Below are 26,136 nucleotides of genomic sequence, written 5' to 3' on the forward strand. Positions count from 1 at the left end.
CCTATGTGTTGTTGGTTATAAACAGCTCAGCTCAAATAGAGACAAAGCCAATCACAAGCTTTGATTCTCCAGAAATGGAGCCGGGCAATACAGACGAAGTTAAACAGACGCACAGAGAAAGGCAATGAGGTAGGAAGGACAATGGAGGCCATGGGATAAGTTAAAGATAGAGGTAAGCCACAGCTTTAAGTACGCAGAAGTAGTTGAGAAAACTAACTGGGGGAAGAAGCCCATATTTCAGGAAAGGCAGAGCTGAGCAAGAAGCTGAGTATCATGGGTAGAGTAAAATCCACAGTCGCCACTCTTATATGTATTTTTCTGGCTTAGCTAATATAGTACACTCTTCTAAAGAGTCCTGTGGTTGTCTTGAATCCACAGTAACCTTCAAGCTGTCTCTTTCAGAACTCTCTTTCTTCTTGGATAGGCCGGGACTACAACAAGCCCCTCATTACCTGGATTAAGGTACGTGATTCCATTTCTTACAAGCTGGAAAATCCAAGGAATACAGAAATCACAACCAGGAACGAGGCTTTGTGCAATAGGAAATCACCAACAATGTGGACCTTTTGTGATTAGTTAAGACACTATGGCTGGAAAGCATTGAGAGGTCCTACCCATTCCAAAACTATGTTTTCCTGGTAGTCACAGCATGTGGCCAGAGAAGTTGAAGTTACGAGCAATGACTGCAAAGCAAAACTTTAAGGAATGAAACATACTACACTTGAATGATTTTCACTTATAGAAGCAGGAAATTTACAAAGTTAAAGTCCAGAATGCCTGCCTACTCAAAGCAGTTAAAGAAGGTTTGTTAGAGGAAGTACTTTCATCTGATAGCTAGCAGCACCCACTGCCAAACAGGTGCATCAGAAGACATCACAGAACCTTGCTGTATCCTTTTTGGTCAAAGCAAATCACTGTTTGACCAGAGTAAGGACATGGGTAGAAAGTGGAAGGTGTTATTTTTTTACCAAGCTTCTCTTTTTGACCAATTGTGATAATCCATCCCAGATATGAAGCAAGCCCAAAAGTACCACCTTTTTCTCTGGATGAGCCATTAGGACCTGGAAGAAAAGACTCATACAAAAAAAAAAGTCCCTGGAGGATCACAGATGACATAGGGACTTGAGACAGTCTCAGATGCTGGGTGGTGAATAATCAAACCTAGAGGATGAGCTCACAGGGTTAGCAAGAATTAGAGTCTCAGTATGGGCACTATTGACATTTTGAGCTGGATAATTCTTTTTCGTGGAAAGCCATCCTGTGTATTGTAGGATGTTTAGCAGCATCCCTAGCCTCTACCCCCTGGATGCCAGTAGCAACCCCCTGTCGAGATAATCAAAAACAACTCCAGGGGCGCCTGGGTGGCGCAGTCGGTTAAGCGTCCGACTTCAGCCAGGTCACGATCTCGCGGTCCGTGAGTTCGAGCCCCGCATCGGGCTCTGGGCTGATGGCTCAGAGCCTGGAGCCTGTTTCCGATTCTGTGTTTCCCTCTCTCTCTGCCCCTCCCCCGTTCATGCTCTGTCTCTCTCTGTCCCAAAAATGGATAAACGTTGAAAAAAAAAAAAAAGAAAGGCCTATTTCCTCCATTTGCCTGAAGCGCCATCTTTATCATACCCACATTCCTTTGTGGAGTTGAATCCATTCCTCTACCCCATTTAAAAAAAAAAAAAAAAAAAAAAAAAAAACAACTCCAAATAATGCCAATTGTCCCCTGTGTGTGTGTGTGTGTGTGTGTGTGTGTGTGTGTGGCGGGGGGGGGGGGGGACAGGGGTGACTGCCCCCAGTTGAGAACCATTGAACTAAAGCAACTGAAGAGGTGTGGTAATCTAGGGATAGAAAATGTTTCATCTACTGAAATCATAAATATATTTCTTTGTTGGTTTTAATGATCCAATGAATTGAATGGAATTTCCGTTTTAAGAAAACTAGAACATTACAGAAAAAATGCCAAATTTTTATGCATTCTAATTTAATTTTAGGCACTCCTACAAGGTAGGAGGATGTGCCTCTTTTATAAATGACCCGTGGAATGGCTGTTTGTAGGAATCAAGGTAAGGGGCCAAGTTCTACCTTTAAGTCAAGGCCAAGGTGAAGGTTAAGGAACTGACACAAACCACAGACCAGACAACAGGAATTCAGCAGATGAAGGAAGTCAGAGTCAGGGATGAGCATGACATTAAAAGGTCCTGTGGGGGTTTCAGAAGCTTAGGATAGGTACTGAACTTTTCTGTTGGTCAGAGAACAAAGTTACCCAGATTTCATAGAGCAGAGAGCTATTTGTTGATATTGGAACTACTTACCCAAGACTGTAATAAGAGAAGACTGAAGAGAAGTTCGTCACAGCTTTATTTATAAAAGATAAACTAGCATGTAACCAAAAATGTCAGATAATAGTAAAAAAAGTTAAGTAAAACCATGATAGTACATCAAAGGAATCCAATGCAGCCATTTCATAACCCAAAGGCATTACAATGATATGGGAAATGTTCATGAACCGTGAAGTGGAAAAACATAGGAAATCACCATGCCCACTGATGTCAACTTTGAGAAGGTACTCATGAAAAGAGCATTGATGATAGGTAGCTAAAATATTTATGCTGGTGTTTTACTATAGATTACTATTATCTTCGTCGATATCATTTCTATATATCCTTACATGAACATATCCTTATGTTATAATCAGAAAATTTAATTATATCTAAAGGTTATACTGTGTCATTTTATCCACCAACTTATTAGATCATCTTATGGTCAATATTACATTAAGTTGGTATTTGAGTAAATAATGCTTTAAAAAGAGCTGATATATTTAAAGTTCAGGTTCAAAAATACAATGTTTTATTCATAAAATGTGTTTAGCATCCAGCCTTATTGAAAATAATAAAAAAGTGGACTAACATTATGATTTTTGAATTAATATTGAGCACAAGATAGGTCTTACTAGTGATTACTATAATGTCTGATTATGTTACACTCACTATCTTTCCCTATCTTTGCTTCTCCCCTCCCTCCATTCTAGAATGTTGAAAGCCATTTAAATTCTTAATCATTATTGGTTGTTTAAACTACTGAATGTTTTTGTTGGTTTGTTTGTTACCTGTGGTAATATGGCAGATTGTTCTAGAATTCTGGAAACTAATAATGTAGTAGGACCTAAAACCTAACATTAGGAGACTCAGGGTTTTAAGGCTCTTCTTGTGGGAGGAGTTTCCATCTAACTGTTGTATCAACTTCATCATCAAGATTTCCCAGCTCCTGTTCTTTAGAGAGTTCTAAGAATACCTAAGTGGGAGAAAATAAATAAGGAAACACACATGTCAGGGTGTTTCTGAAAGATGGATACATACAGAGTTTCACACAAAGGCTCCCGGATGATGCTCCCTGGTTTAAAGAAAGCTCACCTGTTCCAAGGTAGCCTGAGAGAGGCTGTATTCTTCCAGGTCGAAGGTCTGTTTCACTGCATTTCAAAGGGACTGACATCAGTGGCTTACATGGTTTTCACCAAAAGTGTTTTCAAAGTACACAATATAAGCAGTAACCTCAGGTCCATGAGACACTTGAAGATACAGGCCAAGTCATTAATTTTTTTGGAAGGTTAACTTAAAGAAAAATGTCGATATGGCCCAACAAAGAAGAGTAATGCATGAATACATAAATTGCCACAGACTTTTTCTTCGAAGAGCTCCTCGCGTCCTATTTTGGTATTTTGCCTTTTGATTCCTACATATGTATTATTGGACTCCAAATCGACTGTTGGGTATTGTTGGGTCTCTATATTTATAAGAATCTACGGAGGAGTACCCTGCATGCAGGTACCATTTGAGTGAATCCCATATTTCTACACGTCAAGGCCTCATCAATAGCCAGTGTGACCTCTAGTCAGTGTCTCTAGAACAAGTTCAACCCCTCCCCCCCTTCCCCCCACTGATCCTAACTTGTCACATCGCAGCCCTGTGTACTGTCCTTCTCGGACCTTCATTTGAGCCTCCGTTCGTTGTCTCCACATTCTTGCTCCCTACCCCTCTGACTATGATAAACATCGAGATGCAAGAAGGTTCCTTCAGTATTCTCTGGGACATGTTGATAATTATCCTCCAATACTATGCAATGGAACCAGGAGAGAACATTCTGGCTTCCCGGCAGCTGAGTTACCTTGTTAGCAGAGGAAAAATCAGGGGGAGTAAACCTGATTCTAGAGCCACCACTCCATTTCTGTCAGGGTTTGTAAGACTAGTCCAGTGGAGGTTGTCTAAGTTTTGGCTGATTATACGATCTTTCCACTTGAACTCATATAGTATATATTCCATGTAAAAATACGCACGATAAAGTCTAAGTATGTCTAAACTTACCTGCCTCTAATTTGAAAAAGGCCTGAGACAGAGGGCGAACGGCTTCCACAGGTAGTTTATATGCCATCATGGAGGAATATCTGGGGGAAGAAAAGAGTCCCACTTATCACAGTGTTATAACAGTGGGGAGAAATTGATGGCCAAAATAAATTTTCAAAGTTTTCTTTGAGTAAAAGTCTAAGTAGTTTAATTTGATAGTGTATGAATCTGAGCCGAATAACTTATCTTTAGTCATAAAAATCTGGTCACAACCAAAATCTGGTTGCTCTAAATTTAATGTTCAAGATAAATACTGAAAAATATCTCTGATAAAGAATCTTTCATACTCAGCCTGTGCCGTCTTTCTTACTGTATTAATGCCAATACCTGAACATGCTCCCTGGAACCTTTTCATAAAACTTTCCCCCCTGCATTTAATTTCCTATCTCTCTTATAATATTGAAACCCGCCAAACTATCTCCTATTAAAAAACTTTTTTTCTTGACCTCCAGCTTCCCCTTTCCCAAATAAGTTCGTCCATGACCTCCATGTGGTACAATCCAGTGAACATTCTTTAGTTCTTATTTTTTAGACTTCTCAAAAGTATTAAATGCAGTTGTAGACATCCTCCTTAAAACTAACACACACTCTCTCTCTCAGCTTCTTAAACCACCAATATCTGTGACCTTTTTTCTAACTTTCTAGACCTGTTCTATTTAATATCTTAGCTACTAGCCACATGTAGTATTTAAATTTAAATTGAGGTGCCTGGGTGGCTCAGTTGGTTGAACCTCTGATTTCGGATCAGGTTGTGATCTCACAGTTCATGAGCCCCACATCGGGCTCTGTGCTGACGGTTCAGAGCCTGGAGCCTGCTTCAGATTCTCTGTCTCCCTCTCTCTCTCTGCCCCTCCCCTGCTCACACTCTGTCTCTCTCTCTCTCAAAAATAAATAAACATCAAGGATTTTTTTAATTTAAATTAATTAAAATAAATAAAGTGTAAAATTCAATCCCTTGGTCACACTAGCCATGTGTGAAGTGCTCCATAGCCACATATGGGTATTGGCTACCATTTTGGACAGCACAGATATGGGCATGTCCACCATTGCAGAAATTTGGTAAGATAGTGCTGTTTTAGACACACTTTAATAATTTGTCATAATAGCTGTTGTGGTGGTGGTGGTAGTTTCCCCACCAGCTTTTCTTCCTCAATCCAATCTCAACACAGAGAGTTCCTGGTGTTTCATCCTAGACCTTCTCCCTTTTCTATGTCCCCTGTCGACTTCACCCATTCTCCTAACTTAATGGTCTTCTATATAGTAAAAATGCCCATCATTGATGATTGCCAGACCAAATCTCTCAATGACCTTTAACTTTTCTTCTGAGCCACAGGGCTACATCTCAGTATTTTGGCATCTCCACTTGGAGATGCCACCCTTTACACATCAACAATATGAGCTTTTTCCCCCACTCTGCAGGTATAAAGTTCATTCTTGACTTAAGTTCTTTACACATTCTGTGTTCTCTTCTCTCCATTCTTCAGCAGCCAAACTCTGCTCAGTTTTAAAGTCCTACCTTAATGTCATTTCCTTATTTCTTTGTATCTTCATTTGCTTAATATCCTCGTCCCCCAAAGATGGTAAGCACCATAAGAATCTTCTCTATTTATTGACTACTCGATACATGGTCTCCAGCATATAGTAGGTATTCAGTAAGTATTATTTTTAAGAAATTAACAGAATAAATATATTTAAAAAACCCTGTAAATCTTTCTTTTTTTAATGCTTATTTATTTATCTTGAGAGATAAGGAGAGAGTGCCAGAAGGAGAGGGGCAGAGAGAGAGGGAGAGATAGAATCCTAAGCAGACCTCTGGCTGTCAGTACAGAGCCCACTGCAGGGCTCTATCCTACGAACCATGGGATCATGACCTGAGCTGAAATCAAGAGTCAGATGCTCAATTGACTGAGCCACCCAGGCACCCCAACCCTGTACATCTTTCAATTCAACTCCGCTTCATTCTGCTATTCACGTGGGTTTGGTTATCCTTGCTTGTAACTCATAGCTGACCACACACAAATTTCAAAGAACCATAGGGAGGATTAAATGTCCTATAATCAATTAATTTAGGATTGACTCAATCTTTCTCAAGAATATGTATGTGTGTGTTATTGGAGCTCTAGACACAATTTTATATTCGGTAAAATGCTACATAGGTTGACACATAATTTTTATTGTCTATTAAAAAACATTAAATTCATGGTTTAGTTCATTCTCTGTTCCTATTTTTCAAACCATTGCATAATTTACACATCCGTGCATATGCACACACACACACACATACACGCACACGCACACACACACACCCCATCCACCTTTTCTGAGATATGAAACATCCACTGAAAATAGCTTTTCAATTGCTCTTTTTTCTATATATCCAAGTGACCTCCAAACAACTTGTTTTGTAACAAACAAGCCAACTCTGCCTTTCTCTTCCTCTCCAGACTCATCCTAGACTAAATTATGTGTAGTGGAAAACCTATACACTTGCCACCCGAGCCAAAAACGTCCTTTACCTTTCCTGCCGAGCAGCCTGCGGAAAAAGCTTCAGAATCTCAGTGTGGACAGGTTCCACCTGAGTGGGGTCCTTTATTTTTACTTCTAGAATATAATCTTTACCAAACTTGCTTTTCAGATTTTGAATGGAACCAATACACCTAATCCAGGGAAGACAAAAAAAGAGTTGAAGGAAAAAAAAAAACCACTTATCTTTTAATTTCTTCCTCAACTGCAAATGCAGAGGTAGATATTCGATCATAGATCAAAAGATATTCGATCATAGATCAAGGAGCTGAAGAATACAAGCTGTCACAGTGAACTGCAATTCTCCCTGAGGAACTTGGGGGCCGAGTGTGGTCAAGGATGGGCACCCACCTCAGTTTTCCGGACACCATGATGGCCACGCGGTCACACACAGCCTCAGCCTCCGCCATGGAGTGGGTGGTCAGGAGAACACCCTTCTCTGTGTTTTTAACAATGGTCTGAATTGCCTGCCTACAGATAAAGGATGAGATTGTTCACATTTAGAAAGTAACTTGGATATGTAAGAGACGAATCACTGGGTTCTACTCCTGCAGCCAAGATTACTACACAGTATATTAACTAACTTGGATTTAAATTTAAATAAATAAATAAATAAATAAATAAATAAATAAATAAATAAATAAAGTAAGTAAGTAAATAAATAAATTTTAAAAGAAGAAAAACTAATTTGGGAAAATAGATGAACAGAAAGAAATAGGAAGACTAAATAGAAAATTCTGTATTCAGCCACAAGAAAAAAAATCTTTGCTCTAGAGAGAAAGAATAAAAATTGTACTGCATTATGTAATTATATTACAACATTCATTGGCTTCATAGCATGAAAAGTTGGGAAATAGTGAGTAAAACAATGTTTGTTTAAAAAAGCTGGAGTACAGAGAAACATCACATTGTGGGATTTTCAACAACTGAAAAATAAAAGAAAAAAGAGGCAGAGGAAGAAGAGTAACAAAAAGAAAATCCAAGCGAAGACATTCAAGATTCTATTAGATTCTTAACGCGTCTAGTTTTCCTTCCGTGGGGAATTTTGAATACTACATTAAGTTTCACAGAATTAAATAATAGACGATGTGAGCATCAAAGATAAATAGAGCAAATGTAGAAAGAATATTAACTCCAGACTCATACTACGTAATCTGATGTCCCTCACCACATTTGCTGTTGCCCCTCGGGGTCCACCCCTGTGGATGGCTCATCCAGAAGCACCACCGATGGGTCTCCCAGGACGCTCAGTGCAAAGCACAGCTGGAACGAGAAGGAGAGGAACAGCGTGTCTGGCACCGACCCGTGGGGTGTGTAGAGTAACGCTCAGCCCCCCACCTACCTTCCTCTTTACTTCATGGGCTAAGTCCTTCACGGGCACTTTAAGTTGTTCCTGGAGCTTGAAAGCTTCCACCAATCTGACAAAAAAAACCCGACACTGATTTATACACAAGGCACATGTTCCTACCTACACCAACGATACAGAAAACCTTAGCACCATCCACCTGAAAACAGTAGGCTGAAGGACCATTAACATCATCACAAATGCATAAACTTATGATTTGGTTCTTATTCAGATTTTCAGTCGTTTTAATTTGCGTGAAAATGAAAAGATCTTGTTTATGATCTCCTTTCCATATTTAATCAGGAAATGACATGTTCCTCCCGTCTTCCCTCCACAAAGCTTCCTTCTGTACCGAGAAGTACTCAGAGCAGCCTCCTGTTTGCTCATTCCTTTCACTGCTGCGTACAGCTCCAGGTGGTCTTTCCCCGTAAGACCGGGCCACAGTGAGTTCTCCTGAGGACAGTACCCCAAGAACTTGATGGTGTCATCTTCCGGTTGCCTTGGAGATGTTCTGTAGCCTTCTAAAACCACCTGCATCGAACAAGGAAAGTCAGATCCGCATCCAGCTTTGGCTCCAATCCTCCCTCTACTGAAGGAGATAAAAGTGGCTCCTCGAAAAATGAAAAACAGAATTATCATATGATCCAGTAATTCCACTACTGGGTATTTAACCAAAGAAAACAATAATACTAATTCAAAAGGACATACACCTCCCTCCATGTTTATTGCAGCATTATGGACAATAGCCAAGATGTGGAAGGAATCCAAGTATCCATTGATAGATGAATGGGTAAAGAAGAAAGGACAGATGAATTATATATATATATATATGTATATATATAATTATATATATTGTATCATTATATGTATTATATATATAATGGAATATATATAATGGAATATATATTATATTATATTATATTATATTAGATACATATTCCATTATATATATTCCATTATATATAATATATATAATGCTATAATATATATAATGGAATATATATATAATACACAATGTAATATACATAATTATATATTATATATATTATATTAAATATTAAATATTAAATATTAAATATATAATGCATTATATGATATATAGCATTATATATTATACATAATGGAATATATATCATATTATACTAGATATATTATATATACTACATTATATATTATATATTACATTGTATATTATATATAATAAATTATATATTATATTATATATTACATTATGTATATTATATATTATATTATATATTACATTGTGTATTATATATAATAAATTATATATTCTATAATATATATTATAATACATATATTATATTAAATATATATTCCATTATATATTATATATTATAGCATTATATATTATAAATAAAGGAATATATTATATTATATTACATATATATTATATTAAATATACATTCCATTATATATTATATATTATAGCATTATATATTATATATAATGGAATATATATTATATTATAGCATTATATATTATATATAATGGAATATGTATTATATTATATTAAATATTATAAATATTAATATATTATATATTAATTAATATACTAATATAATATAATATATTATTATATACTAATATATTAATTGATAATTAATAAATAATAATTAATTATAATTATATTTATTATAATTATATATAATTATATACAATTATAATAAATCATCTATTTATTCATTTTCTAAAAATCATTTGATCCGCTGAAAGAACAATATGAGGACGATATTGACACTGCAAATGAAATTTCCCCTGGCAATGAGCTTGTCACGTACCGTTCCTGCAGTTGGCTTTGTGTCTCCTGTTACCATTTTAATAGAAGTGCTTTTACCGGCTCCATTGTGTCCCAGCAACCCCAACACTTCACCTGGAAGACAGAGTCGTCATTGACGATATGATTTGTACTTCAAAGTTTGACCAGCCTAAATTCACTTAGCTTAGTAATATTTCAAAACAAAAGAACATCTTCCAACAACCCCTTTGTAATTTTCTATATTACAGTGTGAATGGAAAGACTTTGGATTTATAGTAGAATGGTTTGGTCTTCCTGATCCAAGATGGGGTTTCTCACCATTTGAACTGGGACATGATTTTGAAACAGAAATTGTTTCTCTGCCAACATGTCAAGTATCTTTATAATTATCTGTTAACCAAGATAGGTGAACAGTCTCAAAGAATGGAAATTTTCCCCCTTCTCATAGTCCCAAATCTAAATAATAAGGAACATTCTAATAAAGGGAACGTTATCCAAACCTTTGTTAACGCAGAATGAGATGTTTCTAATAGCTATTTTCTTCTTTCTTGTTGAAAAGCAATGTTCCTTTTTCTCTTTATATTCCTTGTGTAAACAGCTTGCCACTAAGAGTGGTTTCTGGAAAACATGACAAAGCATGATTTTCCCATTAAATTTCAGATATTTTGTGCATTCATGTTTTATCTTTCATGTCCTAGGCTATGAATCTAACCAGATTTTGTGACAGTGATAATTCAGCCTCTTTCTTTCAAATGAAATGCCTAAATGTATGTTCATGAATGAAGATTACTTTATCAACCACGGAGAAAACCAATTCCTAATCAAATTCATGTTTGCATTATGCCCTTGGCACTAATTTCTAGTTGATTTCTTTAAAAAAATTTTTTTTGTTTATTTATTTTTGAGACAGAGAAAGACAGAGCGTGAGCAGGGGAGGGGCAGAGAGAGAGGGAGGCACAGAAACCGAAGCAGGCTCCAGGCTCTGAGCTGTCAGCACAGAGCCCTATGCGGGGTTTGAACTCACAAGCTGTGAGATCAGGACCTGAGCTGAAGCCGGTCGCTTAACCGACTGAGCCACCCAGGCGCCCCTCTGGTTCATTTCTTATTGAAATGAACTAGGTGTAAATTCACCTGCTGATTACCGTTACTAATGTCACAATTCGAGACGAGGCAAAATGAAACTGCAAGTCCTGCAGAAGACGCGAACTTTTGTTAAGGTTGATAAAAATATCGGAGAATGTGTTGAATTGCAGTGACGCATGAAGACGTGGCCGGTGAAGACCCACAAAAAACCGAAGAAGAGAAAACTAGAGAAGTCATGATAAGATGTGTACTGCAAAAGATGCGATTTAAATATGACATACACATGCAATGTCACAGAAACAAAACCAAGCTGCGAAAAGAAAAAGCAGGAGTTCAGCTCTCCAGGACAAGCTACCGAGCTCAGAGTTTTGTGAAGGGTCAAGACACTTGTCACCTCATCCGGGTTCAGAGTAGTGAGTGCATTTGCTGTTCTCGCTCTTTCAGCTTGGACATTCTCATCTTCTTCTTCTGGCTCTTCTGGGTTTGGATGATTTTCCCTACTTCTTGAGGAGATCCTACAGAGAAAATGAAATAACGTACCATTCGATTCTAGCTGTACCACCTTATCAAGAGAACGTACGTAAGCCTCTATACTTAAATGACTATCCTTGGCTTTAAGAGAAAAAAAAGTGATTTACTACCAACAAGATTCCTTCTGTAGGTAGCCAAGTCCCTTGAAATATTTTCTTTGATTATTGTCTTTAAGACCTTCTATTCCATCTGTCAACGGGCTCTCTAAATTCCCTCAGATGCACACTCATCAGTGTTTCCCGTCTGCCTCATCCACATTGTGCTCACATTACATCATCAGTGATCGCCAGAACTGGCTTCTCTTCTCTTTCCAAAACGGTCCACCCACATACTGAACGCACCAGCTCATTCTCACGTCTCCTCTTCAGGGACTGATACTTGCTCTCGGCAGGAGAAAAACAAATTTTGGTGCTTCCCCACTGCTAAGAGAGAGGCACGGAACAAACAAAACTCAACTTGCCTAAAATCTGTTAAGACCCAGGACTTAGAAATTATGCATGCCTGCATTCAATCTAATGTGGTTTGGGGTTGGTTTGGTTTTTATTTTTTCCCCAGAATAACGATGTCCAGTTTGCCCTGCTAAGAACTGACTAGTACATCTATCATAATAAATTGATGTTAAATGTACTGTCACCAACATTAAATATTTAAATTATACTCAGATGTTAAGAAATGTTCTCCTGACCTGAAGACTGGGTCTTTCCTCATTGTTTTTTGTCCATACTTCATTTCTAGACACCTTATGACAAAAAGGAAAATGATACTCTGAAGGTATGGCTAAAAAGTAAAAAAGGAACATTAGAATTAGCATCATCATGGGATTCAGATTCAGTGAACAATATTTGCCTTTCCTTATGGAAGATTTGATCATTTTCTTACAAATTTGACAAAAATCTTACAAAATACTTCGGACAGGAGTTTATCCAAACCAACCCTTCCAATAGGGGACAGGAAAAACCCTAAAAGTCCTGCATTAAATTAAAACACACACACACACACACACACACACACACACACACACACAGAAAGGCTGACGAGATAGTAGGGACTTTTTTTTAAAGATATAAGAACTTTTGGGCTCCCTGGGTGGCTCAGTCTGTGAAGCATCAGACTCTTGGTTTTGGCTCAGGTCATGATCTCAGGGTTTCATGAGTTCAAGCCCCACATTGGGCTCTGCATTGACACTGCCGAGCCTGCTTGGGATTCTCCCTCTTTCTACCCCTCCCCAGCTCACCATCTCTCTCAAAAATAATCAGTTAAAAAGAAAAAAATATAGTAAGGGCTTTTTCAGCCCGATCTCAGTGGATGTAGGGGGTAGGCTTGACATCAAAGCATCTCTGCTCCTGGAGTTAGTTTTCAAACTTCAGATTTCATGGCACATCCAGGAGAAGAAGACAGGAGAAAGTACACAACTCTAGAGTTTTCTTCCAAGCAAGGAGTAGAATAGGTGGTCTTTTCACTAATAAAGCACGGGCCTCAAAGGGTTTTACTCTTAGGGAAGGACATGAAGAACACCCAGGAGGTTTGTAAGATAATTGCCTTGAGTGTCAACCATGGGGAGTGAAACAGAATGAGAAGCCAGCTTTTACACATATTTGTAGCCCAAATTCACATCATCTGAATGGTCCCAAACACCTCAAGCCTGGAATTAATTAACTAATTAATTAATCTTTATTTTTATTTACTTTAGAGAGCAAGAGCATGAGCCGGGGAGAGGGGCAGAGGGAGAGAGAGACTCTTAAGGAGGCTCTCTGCTCCGTGTGGAACCTGATGCAGGGCTCAATGCAGGGCTCGATCCCACAACCCTGGGATCACGACCTGAGCCGAAATCAAGAATCAGATGTTCAACCAACTGAGCCACTCAGGCCCCCAAGCCTGGAATTTAGTTAAAAGCACTACCAAACTAGTAGCTATCCAAAGAATTCGGCAGAAGCATACAAATTGGAATAGATATCCCAGAAACAGACCCTGTATACACGGGCATTTTATATATGAACAGAGGCGTCCCTGAATATCAATGGAATGGCACAGGCTTTTCAATAAATAGTTCTGGACCTCCGAGGATCTTTAAAGACAGAAATGAAATAGGACCCTTTCCTCACAACACAGAAATAAAATCAAGTGCGGGTGACTGAAGACATAAATGGGTAAGAAAATATAAGTCTTTTAGAGGACAACATCAAAGAATTTTAAATGACCTCAGAGAGGGACAGATTTCTTAAATATGAAATATGAAATAAAATTCATTAATTATCTTAATAGATTTAGGAAAACTATTTGATTATTCTTGATACACACAACCTTTGATAAGACTCAAGATTCATTCTTGATAAATACATAAGCAAACGAAGACTAAAACCTCTAGTAAACTAGGGATCGCGTAATACTTTACACAGTTGATAGAATGCTTCATCGTTAACTACTAAGATGTTGCCAAGTAAAATCATAAACAATGGAAGGATGCCTGCCAGTAACAGCATTAGGTCCCAGGGTTTCTGTGTTGTGTCACTCAGAGCTGCACATTTTAATGAATATATGTCTCAACCAAACAACTGTATAACTTTAGGATTTGTTAGTGGTCAATTAAAAAATAATTGAATATGTAACATCTCTGCATATATTTAGAAAATAGGAAAGATACACGTTCAATATACAAAGACTCGTGGAAATGGATATAATTTTATAAATTTATAAAAACGTGGGAAACTTTCTCCCTCAAGAAACTATTCTTCTGCCATTAAAGAGAAAAAAGAGGTCTATAATCCATTTTGTTTCCCTTTTCTGCCTCAGTTACCATATGCACAGAAATAACACTTATATTCTATCTCAGTATCTTTTCCCAGTATAAAATTCCACTTAATTTTTCACCTTTCTTTTTCATTATTCAAATTAGTTTATTTTTTCATCCATACTTAAATGATTTTTGGCCACATGGCATTCTTTATAAATCACCACAGGCAATCCAAATTGTCTTTGGATACATATCATGTCAATAATGTATAAGAATAGCAACCAAGCTGGGGCGCCTGGGTGGCTCAGTTGGTTAACAGTCCAGCTTCGGCTCAGGTCATGATCTCACGGTTCGTGAGTCTGAGCCTCGGGTTGGGCTTTGTGCTGACAGCTCAGAGCCTGGAGCCTGCTTCGGATTCTTTGTATCCCTCCCTTTCTGCCCCTCCCCTGCTTGTGCACACGCTTGCTCGCTCTCTCTCTCAAAAATAAATAAACACTTAAAAAAAATTAAAAAAAAAAAACAGCAACCAAGCCTTTAGTATTTCTGAACAGCAACCAAGCCTTTAGTATTTCTGGTGTATATTATACTGTCATTGATTCCATATAGAAAAATATCCTTATGCTTTACTGTCATTATATTTGAATGTAGAATATAATAGAATATAGTAAGAGCGAGTATTTTTAGGATACTTAAATTTGCCGTTATTTAAATAAGACTAGGTGTATTACACAGTTACAAATCCTAGGCAATACACATTCAGGTAGAAAATTTTTCTTACTATTAAGATTGTTAAGAGAATGCTCTGATTGCCTTCCTTTATTTCATCATTCACACTTTCCGAGTTTCTCACATACACATAAAATACCTGTTGAAGAAACACAAGAGTTAAATGAAGTTTCCTCTGCTTGATGCATATAAAATTTGGGCACTAAATATGCAAACGTTGAACTTGAATTTGTTCTCTGTTACTGAAGTCTGTTGATGAGCTGACATCCTTCCTTGGTTGTAATCTCCAACACCTTCTGCCTTCCAATTGTATGTGGTAGGGATTGGCAGATTTCTTCTTCTATTTTTTCATCTAGACGGATTTTATTTTTGACACATAAATATTACATATTTTGTTCGATGTGTGCTAACATCTATGAACATTCTCAGTACTGAGAGGCCTTGCAGTGTTCTTTCTGGTTACAGTTCTGTCATCATTATCCTCACCTCCTTCTAAAAGCCAGCCGGCACTGATCAGAATGTTAAACCCCAAATAGCGGGAGCTATTTTGCAAAATAGCTAGAAATAGACGTGTTAAGTCTTAGAATAAGATAATTATTGAAGTTAAGCACCACATTTAGTTTTGCATTTCCTTCAGTTCCATAAGATAGGTAAACGAGAGGGAGTATATAATTCTCATTATTCATTTTACTAAAAGTGAATGTTCTCAGAAGAATCTAATATTTTTTCTGCCAATAAATGCTAAAAGGGATATTTTAAAAATTACTACCATTTAGTGAGTGTCCACACTATGTGAGATCCTGGGCTTGGCAGAATACATATATTACCTTCTAAGAGCAAACATTATTTCAATCTTTTTATACTAGATATTTTATAATAAAATACCCTTGACTATAGTTTTGCAATTCTGATTCGTTCGTCAGATGAATATTTTTTAGCTGCCTCCTATTAAAAATACTATTTAATGGGGCGCCTGGGTGGCTCAGTCGGTTGCACATCCCACTCCGGCTCAGGTCATGATCTCATGATCTGTGAGTTCGAGCCCCACATCGGGCTCTGTGCCCACAGCTCAGAGCCTGGAGCCTGTTTCAGATTCTGTGTCTCCCTCTCTCTCTGACCCTCCCCCATTCATGCTCTGTCTCAAAAACATAAATAAATGTTAAAAAAAATTTAAAAAAAATACTATTTAACATTAATGATTTTTAAATTTTTTATTTAAGTTTTTATTTTATTCTATTTTATTAAATATTTATTTATTTATTTATTTAGAGCATATACGTGTACCACGGTGGAGGGGTAGAGAGAGAGGGAGAGAGAATCCCAAGCAGGATCCACGCTGCCAGCACAGAGCCTAATGTGGGGTCCATCTCATGAAGTGTGAGATCATGACCTGAGCTGAAATCAAGAGCTGGGCACTTAACCAACTGAGCCACCCAGGTGCCCCTAAGTTTTTATTTTAATTTGAGTTAGTTAACAGTGTTATATTAGTTTCAGGAGTACAATACAGTGATTCAATAGTTTCATACATCACATGGTGCTCATTAAGAAGTGTGCTTGCACAGGGCGCCTGGGTGTTTCAGTCGGTTAAGTGTTTGACTCTTGATTTCGGCTCAGGTCATGACCTTATGGTTGATGGGATTGAGCCCCATGTTGGGAGCCTGCATGGGATTCTCTCTCTCCCCCTTTCTCTCTGCCCCTCCCCCATTCATGTGTGCATGTGCTTTCTCTCTCTCTCTCAGAATAAATAAACAAACATTAAAAACAAAAGGAGTGCACTTGCAAATGTCTTTATAGTGGGAGTGATAAAGTCCAGAACTGTGATGTAGATGAAATTTATCAACAGTTGCCCCCAAATTCTCAGCAGCGCTTGGTTTCTCCCAGAAGTGCTTTGTAGCAACATGATTTCCTTCCCTCACCAATCACATCTCCAAAGCAATTTATTGACACTAAGTGGCATGCAATCAAAGAGCGCAATATGTCACATCTCCCATGTGATCTGATATTTAGGAAAAGGGACTCAAGCACAGTCATCAACTTTATTCAGTTTTGCAATCTTAGTTTCAGAACTTACCAGCATCGAATAACTCCTAAATTTTATACTTGTTTCAACACTGGGCAAAGATTTCATTAATGGGCTACATGGTTAAGGCCAGTCACACAGTAGGTAATATTGCTTACCTCCATAAAAAGTATGAAAAATCTAATTAAAGTGTAGAAAGGTATTGAAATCATGCATAGAATTAAACTGGGGTCTTCAGGTTTGGCTGATGATTGGATGATGAGTAAAAATACTGAAATCTAGAAGAAAAATATCCATAGGTATTTTAATTTTCTCAGTCGTACATAATATTTTAAGATTTTTAAATGAATAATCTGTTTTCCTAGGAGATATTCTCATTTTCACTTTATATATAGCAATATTGCTAGGTTTTCCTCTTTAGGAAGCAAGAAACTATCATTACAACTGAAACACAAGTTTATAATATCTAAAAGATAAATATCTTTTAAATATCTAGAAGATTTTGCACTATCTGATATGGATAGAGAGTAACAATAAAAGAAAGGGATATTACATTATTTACCCTGTTCATCACCAAAAATCCTCATATGCTTTTAGCACCAGCGTATAATTTAGAATTAACTAATGATATGACTTGGAATCTTAAAAGACAAAAGGACAAAATAAACGTTGAGGTATTTATTGCCGTATGTAAGCAATAGGAAAGATATGGGAATTATCCATTTTGACACTAAGGTAGGAATAGTGAAAGGTTGAAAACATCCTGGGAGGAATGAATAAGTCAAGGGGATAAAAGGCACAGCAGAAGACATATAGTCAATGGTAAGGTAATAGCGATGTATGGTGACAGAGGGTAGCTACCCTTGAGAGCATAGCATAACGTGTTAACTTGTGGACTCACTATGTTGTTCACCTGAAAGCAATGTGACGTTTTGTGTCAAGTATACTCAAAACAAAATCCCCAGAGAAAAGTAATATGGACAGCACCGTACATGGCAGCCCATATTCCCAAGTCAGACTACTTTGGTGGTTTCCTAAGTGGACTCCCTGGATCCAGTTCTCCTTTCGCCACAGATCCATGGGGCATTCTGAAGAAGGGTTTGGTTTGGTTTGAATAAGAATCACTTTCTTTTACATATTCCATATAAGTCCTCTGATTGCAAAGATTGTTTTGCTCGAGCAAAGCGTCTGGCACTTTGTAACAGAGAAATGCAATAAACATCAGTGAATGAATGAGTGGATGAATATTGGAAAGGCAGGAGGATTTCTATCTTTATGTTTTTATTCATCAAATAATCAAAAAAGATACATATTTAAATTTTTTTAAAATGTTTATTTATTTTTGAGAGAGAGAGAGAGAGAGAGAGACGGAACCCAAGCAGGGGAAGGGCAGAGAGAGAGGGAGACACAGAATCCGAAACAGGTTCCAGGCTCCGAGCTGTCAGCACAAGATATGTGAGCAAGATGTGACCTGAGCCGAAGTCGGACGCTCAACCACCTGGGCCACCCAGGGGTCCCAAAAAAGATACATATTAAGGGTTCAATTTATGCAGATCACTTTGTGGAGTGGTATTGTAGTTACTACAGTTGTAGGAATAAAAGAGGGTGAAAGACAAGAAGAGGCTAGAAGCTGTTACTGAGCATTTACTGTTTACCAAGGACTTTGATGAGCAGTTGACTAGCACTGTGATGGTCAATGTGCTTTGAAAAAGTCAATCCAAACCCTTTAAAGTATTATGGTTATTATATATATTTTCCGAGGGTCAGATAAATGAATTGACTTGCCCAGTGTCTTACAGCTATTCAGTGCTAGGTCAAGGATTCAAACCGGGGGCTGTCTGGCTCTAGAGCCCAAACTCTTAACCGCTATACTTTTATAGGAAGATAACCAGCCATACATCAAGTCAGTGGACATAACGTCAGCTGCCATGATACATATGAAATAGATGATAGAACAAAAACTCATATAAATAATGTTTCCTCCACAAGCACCAGAAACATTTTCTGGAGGAAAAAGCAATATCAACAGAAACAGGTTCACTAGTTTATTTTATAACCTTGCATCACAATCTCCTTGAAGATTTACTGTTCATGCCATTTATAAGTAATAAAGGTTCTGCTGTAACAAAGTATGCAGCAATATCTCTTCAGTTATAAAAAACTGAATTTAAACCTTCTAATTCTAAAAATGCAATTAAATAACTTATCTTTGACAACCCTACCTCTCTTCTCTTATTCCCTTAATGCACTAATTACCTCATCTATCTTGTCCCAAACATCAGAAAAATAAAAAGAATCCTTCTCTTGGATCTTTCCTCTGGCAAACAATACCAACAACATTACATTTAAAGGAGTTGTAAAACACTTCCTATTTCTACTTCCCCATTCTATATTTATTCTTCCATCTGCTATAAACTGGATTCTATATTCACTGCTGTTAAAAAAATTTTTTTTAACATTTTTATTTATTTTTGAGACAGAGAGAGAGACAGAGCATGAACAGGGGAGGGTCAGCGAGAGGGAGACACAGAATCTGAAACAGGCTCCAGGCTCTGAGCTGTCAGCACAGGGCCAGACACGGGGCTTGAACTCACAGACCGCGAGATCATGACCTGAGCTGAAGTCGGCCGCTTAACCGACTGAGCCACCCAGGCGCCCCAAAAACTGAAGTTTTAAAAGTTAGCTGTGGACTTCTACCTGTAGAAATATAGAAGAATAGATATCCTGAAAGACCTTACCCATGCCATCTAAAACACATGTCCTTTAAATACACTGCTAGTGTCAGGAAAAAAAGTGAGAGAATTCTTTGACAGGAAACACAAAGTCTAAAACCTAACTTGGACTATTAAGTCAACACTAAATCTGAGCGACCAGGGAACAAATGTCCATTCCAGTTCAGGGATTGAGAGGTCCTTCCCTCCAAATACCCTCGATAGAATAAGTATAGAATAAATAACCCTCTTTAGGGGTATTCCTTGCAACCCCCATATTAAGGCATGATGCTCTAAGATGGTGAATGCCCTACATGGGCTCTACACTGTACTTCTTGCGAAAGTAATTGAAAATTCTTCTAGGATGAAAATATCCCCAGTATAAGATCTTGAGAGTTCCATACTTAAAGGTCAACTAAATATGTGCACCCAGCTAAAATAAATAAATAAATAAATAAATAAATAAATAAATAAATAAACATTCAAATATACAAAACAGCCAGCCACAACAAGTGGCGGGGGGGGGGGGGGTGGAGTTTGGGGGGGGGGGGACAACCAACAACAGATTATAACTATTTGAAGACTGTTATCATTGTCAAAGAACAAGTACAAATATTATTTTAATTAAATGTATAAGTAAATCAACTGTGGAATAAAGAACACAAAAGCAAGTAACAAGAGATCATGAGAAACCGCTGGACGTATCTGAAATAGAGCCAAATCGTTTTAGAAAACAAACTTGAAATTTTAAAAAGTTGATCAAAGATTAAGCATAACTCAGAAATAGCTGAATCAAAAAATAAGTGAATTGGAAGGAGAGTCTGAAGCATTTCCCAGAATGCAGCAAGGACAAGGACATAGAAAGTTTGAGCAAAATGCTAAGAGATGTGGAGAACAGACTGAGAATAACACTAATACTATCTCAATAGAGTCCAGGGAGCAAAAAATAAATATTTTATTTGCACTTTCATAAGAGAAGTAATATTTAAAGAGGTGCTGGCAGAGAAATTCCTGGAACTGACAAATGAATTCACAGATTCAGATGGCAAAATTCATTTGAAAAAAATGATAAATACAAAGAAATCCACACCTAGAAACAATGTAATGAAATTAAAGGTACGAAAGTCAAAGACCTTAAAAGTAGTCGAAGACGAATCCTCTACAAAGGAATGGCAGACAGCAATACGTCTCAATAGCAAAAAGGTCAGCAAGAGGTTAGTGAATTTAGGTGATAAGAGAAAATAATTGTCAGCCAAGAAATTTATATGCAGTAAAATTAACTTTTAAGAATGAGAGTGAAAAATGGCCCTAATGAGAATAAAAAGACAAAGTTACATGTGTGAATGGTGGACAAACGGTCAACGAAAAGTGTCTACAAATATTTTTTAACTTCTTAAAATAATAATGTTTATTTATGAGATTAAAAATGAGAGAACCAAACACTAGAGAATATCATGCAAGTAGGGTGAGCAATTATTGATCATAAAGTCTCCAAAATACAGTGTTGGAAGTAATTAGGATATTGATTAACTTTAGGCTCCATTAAGTTTGGCATGGGGAAAAGAAAATCAAGGATATTATGGGCTGAGTTTTGTCCCCTCAAATTCACATATTGAAGTTCTAAGCCCAGTAGAACATGATTGTATTTGGAGATGGGGTCCTTAAAGAGGTCATTAAGATTAAAGACGTCATGGGGCGCCTGGGTGGCGCAGTCAGTTAAGCGTCCGACTTCAGCCAGGTCACGATCTCGCGGTCCGTGAGTTCGAGCCCCGCATTGGGCTCTGGGCTGATGGCTCAGAGCCTGGAGCCTGTTTCCGATTCTGTGTCTCCCTCTCTCTCTGCCCCTCCCCCGTTCATGCTCTGTCTCTCTCTGTCCCAAAAATAAATAAACGTTGAAAAAAAAAATTAAAAAACAAAAAAGATTAAAGACGTCATGGAGGTGGGCCCTAATCCAATGAAACTATTGTCCTAATAAGAGGAAATTTAGACACACACACACACACACACACACACACACACACACAAGATCACAGGAAGTCTGAGAGATGATGGCCATCTATAAGCCACCACATAATGCACATCACAAATACAAAGCCATGAAGTAAAAAATGATATCACCAAATTGAAGTGTATAAACAATCACAAGAAATTCATTAAATTAAACGCATAGATTGTCAGATTGAATTTAAAAATGACAACAAATAAAATCCAACTATATTCAGTTGGCAACAAACAGACACGAAAGCATGACACCCAAAGGTTGAAAGTAAACCCGTGGCAAAACGATTTACTGGGCAAAAGCTAAATAAAAGAAATCTGGTACACCTATATTAATATCTGATATATCGACTTTATGACCAAAAGCCATTATGAGAATAAATAGGGCCACTACCTAATGATTCCAGACTTGAATGATCAAATAAAATATGGGTTTGAACAACATGGGTTTGACCTGTGCAGGCCCATGTATACATGCACTTTTTGTTCAATAAATGCAGTCCTGGAAATGTATTTTCTCTTTCTTATGATTTTCTTAATAATATTTTTTCTCTAGGTTTCTTTGTTGTGAGAATACAGTATGTAATACAGATAACATAATAATATGTGTTAATCGACTGCTTATGTTATCGGTACGCCTTCCAGTCAACAGTATACATCTGGGGGGGAGTCAAAAGTTACACGCATAATCGCGACCATGCAGAGGGCTGGTTCCCCTAACTCCCATGTTGTTCAAGGGTCACCTGTAGTCTCAAAATATATAAAGCAAAAACTGATTAAATGAGAGGGTGAAACAGACAGCCCTACCTTTATATTGGGATGAATAAGGGGAGAAAAACCAAACAGATCAAGGACTAATTCCAATAGTTAAGGAGGCATTACCTCGTTACGGCATCTGACTATTGTAGCACAAGCACTTATAAAATTGACCCAACGAATGATATGATTGGGTACTGCAAGGAGGATACTTAGAGACTAAGAAGCAATTTAATAGCCTTTACGATCTCTGCCGGCATACTGAATTCTCCAACTGGCTGTATTTGTGACATTCCCGTCCACACTAAATCCAAACCTTTGGATATTACCCACAAAGACCAGCCACTGTGACTGTACCAGCCCCAAAGAAGTAAGATGTTGGCTCTCTTTACCCTAAACCCTCTGCCCTGTCCCCACATACAGGAGAAGGGGAAACCCAGAAGCAAACAGAAAAATTAAAAGGGTAGACCCTGCTCCCTTTCTCACCACTGGTCCCCAAACTAAGGGCATGCCTGAAGTGGGGTTGGGGATGGAGCTTTTGAGATTAAAGCTATGATTTGGACTTGGCTGGCCTTTTAAGTGAATCTTAATGAGCTATTTTACTATCTGAAATGGTCAGAAAGCTATGATATCTGCTCAAGATGTCAACAAGGCATAGGGAAGAGAATACAGCAGAGTGCCTAATGTAATAAATGTTTTTATTTATTAATCAAACTTTTCCATGTTTATTTGTTTGATTACATTACTAGTCAATATGGTCACGTATCACACTTTTTTTTTTTTAATAAGTAGAATTATTCAGGAGAAAAACTACACTGAGTTGAGAGGCTTGGGTTCAGGTGTGATTCTTTTAAGTTCTTCCCACTCTGTAAAATTAAGGGACTGTCCCAAGTGATCTAGTCTTTCAGGTGAGCCCTGCCAGGGTTTCTACAGATATTTTGGTTCTCTCCAAAGAAACAGAGATATAAAAGAGAAACCTCAAAGAACAGATGGAAATAGGAGAGAGAAAATGATCAAGAAATACTGAAACCACGAACACAGTCCAACAGTAATGGAGGTACAAAAGAAGTGATTCCATTCTCTTCTAAGTAACGTATTTAGGGGTGCCTGCATGGCTCAGTTGGTTGGGCACCTGACTTTGGCTCAGGTCATGATCTCATGGTTTGTGAGTTCGAGCCCCGCATTGGGCTCTGTGCTGACAGCTCAGAGCCTGGAGCCTGCTTCACATTCTGTGTCTCCCTCTCTGTCTGCCCCTCCCCCAGTCATTATCTCTCTCTCTCTCTCTCTCTCTCTCTCTCTCTCTCAGTCAAAAGTAAATAAACATTTAAAAATTTTTAAGTATTTATACTTAACTTTGAATTCTTAAAAATAAGCTTTAAAAAAATTTAATATAAATGTGCATATGTATGCATAGATACTTACAATAAGAAACCCGAGACACCAAAGGCCATTATTTTTTCTTCTCTTGCGAAAGATGAATGAAATCACATATGTGAAGAATATAAGAGAAGCTGCACAACCAACTATGTAAACCACCTGCAAACAATATATTTAGTGGCAAGATTAGAGATGGCAGGCCACGTATGGGACGGGGAACAGGGAGATAATGAGATCATAAGGCTGTGTAAGGCCATTTTCTCACACACGCCTTTCGTTAACGATACAACGCTAATGGAAGTGAATGTTTGTTTCTATTATATTTTGGCCTGGTGAAAAAAATGATCACTTACAAGAGCAAACATGAGCACCAGTGGGAATCTGACTTCCAAAACCGTGAGGCAGTTAATTAAATACACTGAAAGAAGAATCGAGCAGTAGAATGGAATGTCCACCAGAGCCTGTCCAATCCAGTATGCCGAAGGACACAGGCCTGAAATCCATAACTGAGACTGAGTTTTTTGCTGATAAAGAAACAGAAGGGACACAGAAGGGTTGGAAATGTTGGGTCGAAAAGGTATTTTGTTTACGCGAAAATACAAACTTTTAATACATTTTAGAAATAGCATGTTGTAATTTTTTTTGGTCTGTATTATTTTATATAGTGAATCTGAGCTTCAGTAACTTTCTAACCCAGGTCTAGGTAATCAGGCCTCAGGCAACTAATACCGTCCCAGAGAAACACCGTGTCACTGTGACTGGAGAATGGCATGTCTTTAAGTATCTGATGTCCAATATGGGAATATACAGCCATTGGCTTAACAGGAAAAGTCTGGATTATTTGTAGAGTTGATTTACTCTTTGATAAATTTACTCTTAGATAAATGAAAATGATGATAACATAAAATTTTAAAGCTTGATTTACAAAAGTGTTGTTAAAAGTTCAGAAACATGGTATATCTTATATTTGATGCTCTATTTAAAAAACACACACACACATTCCTTTTGGAACTGTGAAATAACAACACACGGTCAAGAAGCACCACACTTTCATCTCTAGAGTTGATTCAGTAGGATTCCCTTAAAGGTGAGGCAATTTCATGGTGTTGAATAGTGAATTTTCTGACTCCTTTGACATTGTGATTAACCATTTGACAGAATCTATAATGAGACTAGAACAACGACATAATTTATGTGTAGACACATTTTTCTTGAAGAACTATCCTGTGTGTATACAGCAGTGAAATTCTAATTTTTGAAGTCAGAGAAAATGATCTTTGTCCTCCTCCCCTCCCACACCCCCTCTTACTTTGCGATCGCTGAGGCTGCTCATGCCAATGTAAGGAGAAAGGCAGTTTGCAAGGACCAGCAAAAATAAAGGCCCATTCACAAAACCAAATTCCACTAAGACGCCATTCTGGAAGTTCAAAACACACCTGTAAGCTATTGAAATTGTTACATATCATGCAATCAAACATAGTCGTAAGATATGAGATAGTGAGAACTTCAGAATTGAAGCATATACCTAATTTAAGAAACACAGACAGGGGTGCCTGGGTGGCTTAGTCAGTTAAGTGTCTGACTTTGGCTCGGGTCATGATCTCACAGTTTGTGACTGTTGGGCTGTCTGCTGTCAGCACAGAGCCCGCTTCTTCCGATCCTCTGTCCTCCTCTCTCTCTGCCTCTCCCTCACTCGAGCTCTCTCTCAAAAGTAAATAAACACTAAAAAAAAAAAAAGCAAACACAGGCAGAAGTGGCCATGTTTTGCTACCCTAAATAGCAGGCTCCATTCCCAGGAACTGCACGATATCAACAGAAATTCAAAATCTGAATTCATAGGCATGTATCCAGAGATTGTGAGCAGGTTCTTTTTCATATTTACATCTAGTAATTGTTAAGCAAAGGCATATAATATACTCTTTGGAGCTGCACTGATAGTCTCTGAAGCAGAGAGACTGCTTATTCCGGTTCCCTACTTCCAAGTAGATGAATTATAGATAATAGCCTCTAAAACTCTTGAACTTGAAGCTGTTCTTGTCCCTACCTGTGAAATATAATTAGAGGAGAGCAAATCTTTCCTGCGTAAAACACTTCTGGACATCTAGAAATATTTAAATTAATATTTAAGGCATGGAAGGGTCTTACTATAAATCTAAGTTGTTTTCCAGAC

At 37.7% G+C, this 26,136-nt stretch overlaps 1 protein-coding gene across 1 annotated transcript in view; it reads right to left on the reverse strand.

Moving 5' to 3' along the window:
• Positions 1 to 2,329: 2,329 nt before the first annotated feature.
• The window catches only part of ABCA10 (ATP binding cassette subfamily A member 10), a 76,690-nt gene continuing 52,883 nt past the window's right edge, over positions 2,330 to 26,136 (reverse strand). The window contains exons 23-39 of the mRNA XM_043585122.1: positions 25,276 to 25,383; positions 24,320 to 24,490; positions 24,012 to 24,125; positions 17,283 to 17,402; positions 15,157 to 15,243; positions 12,333 to 12,424; positions 11,511 to 11,631; positions 10,534 to 10,651; positions 10,056 to 10,147; positions 8,609 to 8,787; positions 8,254 to 8,329; positions 8,080 to 8,174; positions 7,263 to 7,382; positions 6,905 to 7,045; positions 4,350 to 4,429; positions 3,402 to 3,457; positions 2,330 to 3,282 (exon numbers count right to left, since the gene is read on the reverse strand). Of these exons, the coding sequence (XP_043441057.1) occupies positions 3,184 to 3,282; positions 3,402 to 3,457; positions 4,350 to 4,429; positions 6,905 to 7,045; positions 7,263 to 7,382; positions 8,080 to 8,174; positions 8,254 to 8,329; positions 8,609 to 8,787; positions 10,056 to 10,147; positions 10,534 to 10,651; positions 11,511 to 11,631; positions 12,333 to 12,424; positions 15,157 to 15,243; positions 17,283 to 17,402; positions 24,012 to 24,125; positions 24,320 to 24,490; positions 25,276 to 25,383 (1,869 nt within the window). The 3' untranslated portion in view covers positions 2,330 to 3,183. The remainder of the gene's footprint in view (positions 3,283 to 3,401; positions 3,458 to 4,349; positions 4,430 to 6,904; positions 7,046 to 7,262; positions 7,383 to 8,079; positions 8,175 to 8,253; positions 8,330 to 8,608; positions 8,788 to 10,055; positions 10,148 to 10,533; positions 10,652 to 11,510; positions 11,632 to 12,332; positions 12,425 to 15,156; positions 15,244 to 17,282; positions 17,403 to 24,011; positions 24,126 to 24,319; positions 24,491 to 25,275; positions 25,384 to 26,136) is intronic.

Source organism: Prionailurus bengalensis, chromosome E1 (genome assembly GCF_016509475.1).
Source record: "Prionailurus bengalensis isolate Pbe53 chromosome E1, Fcat_Pben_1.1_paternal_pri, whole genome shotgun sequence".
Taxonomy (NCBI): domain Eukaryota; kingdom Metazoa; phylum Chordata; class Mammalia; order Carnivora; family Felidae; genus Prionailurus; species Prionailurus bengalensis.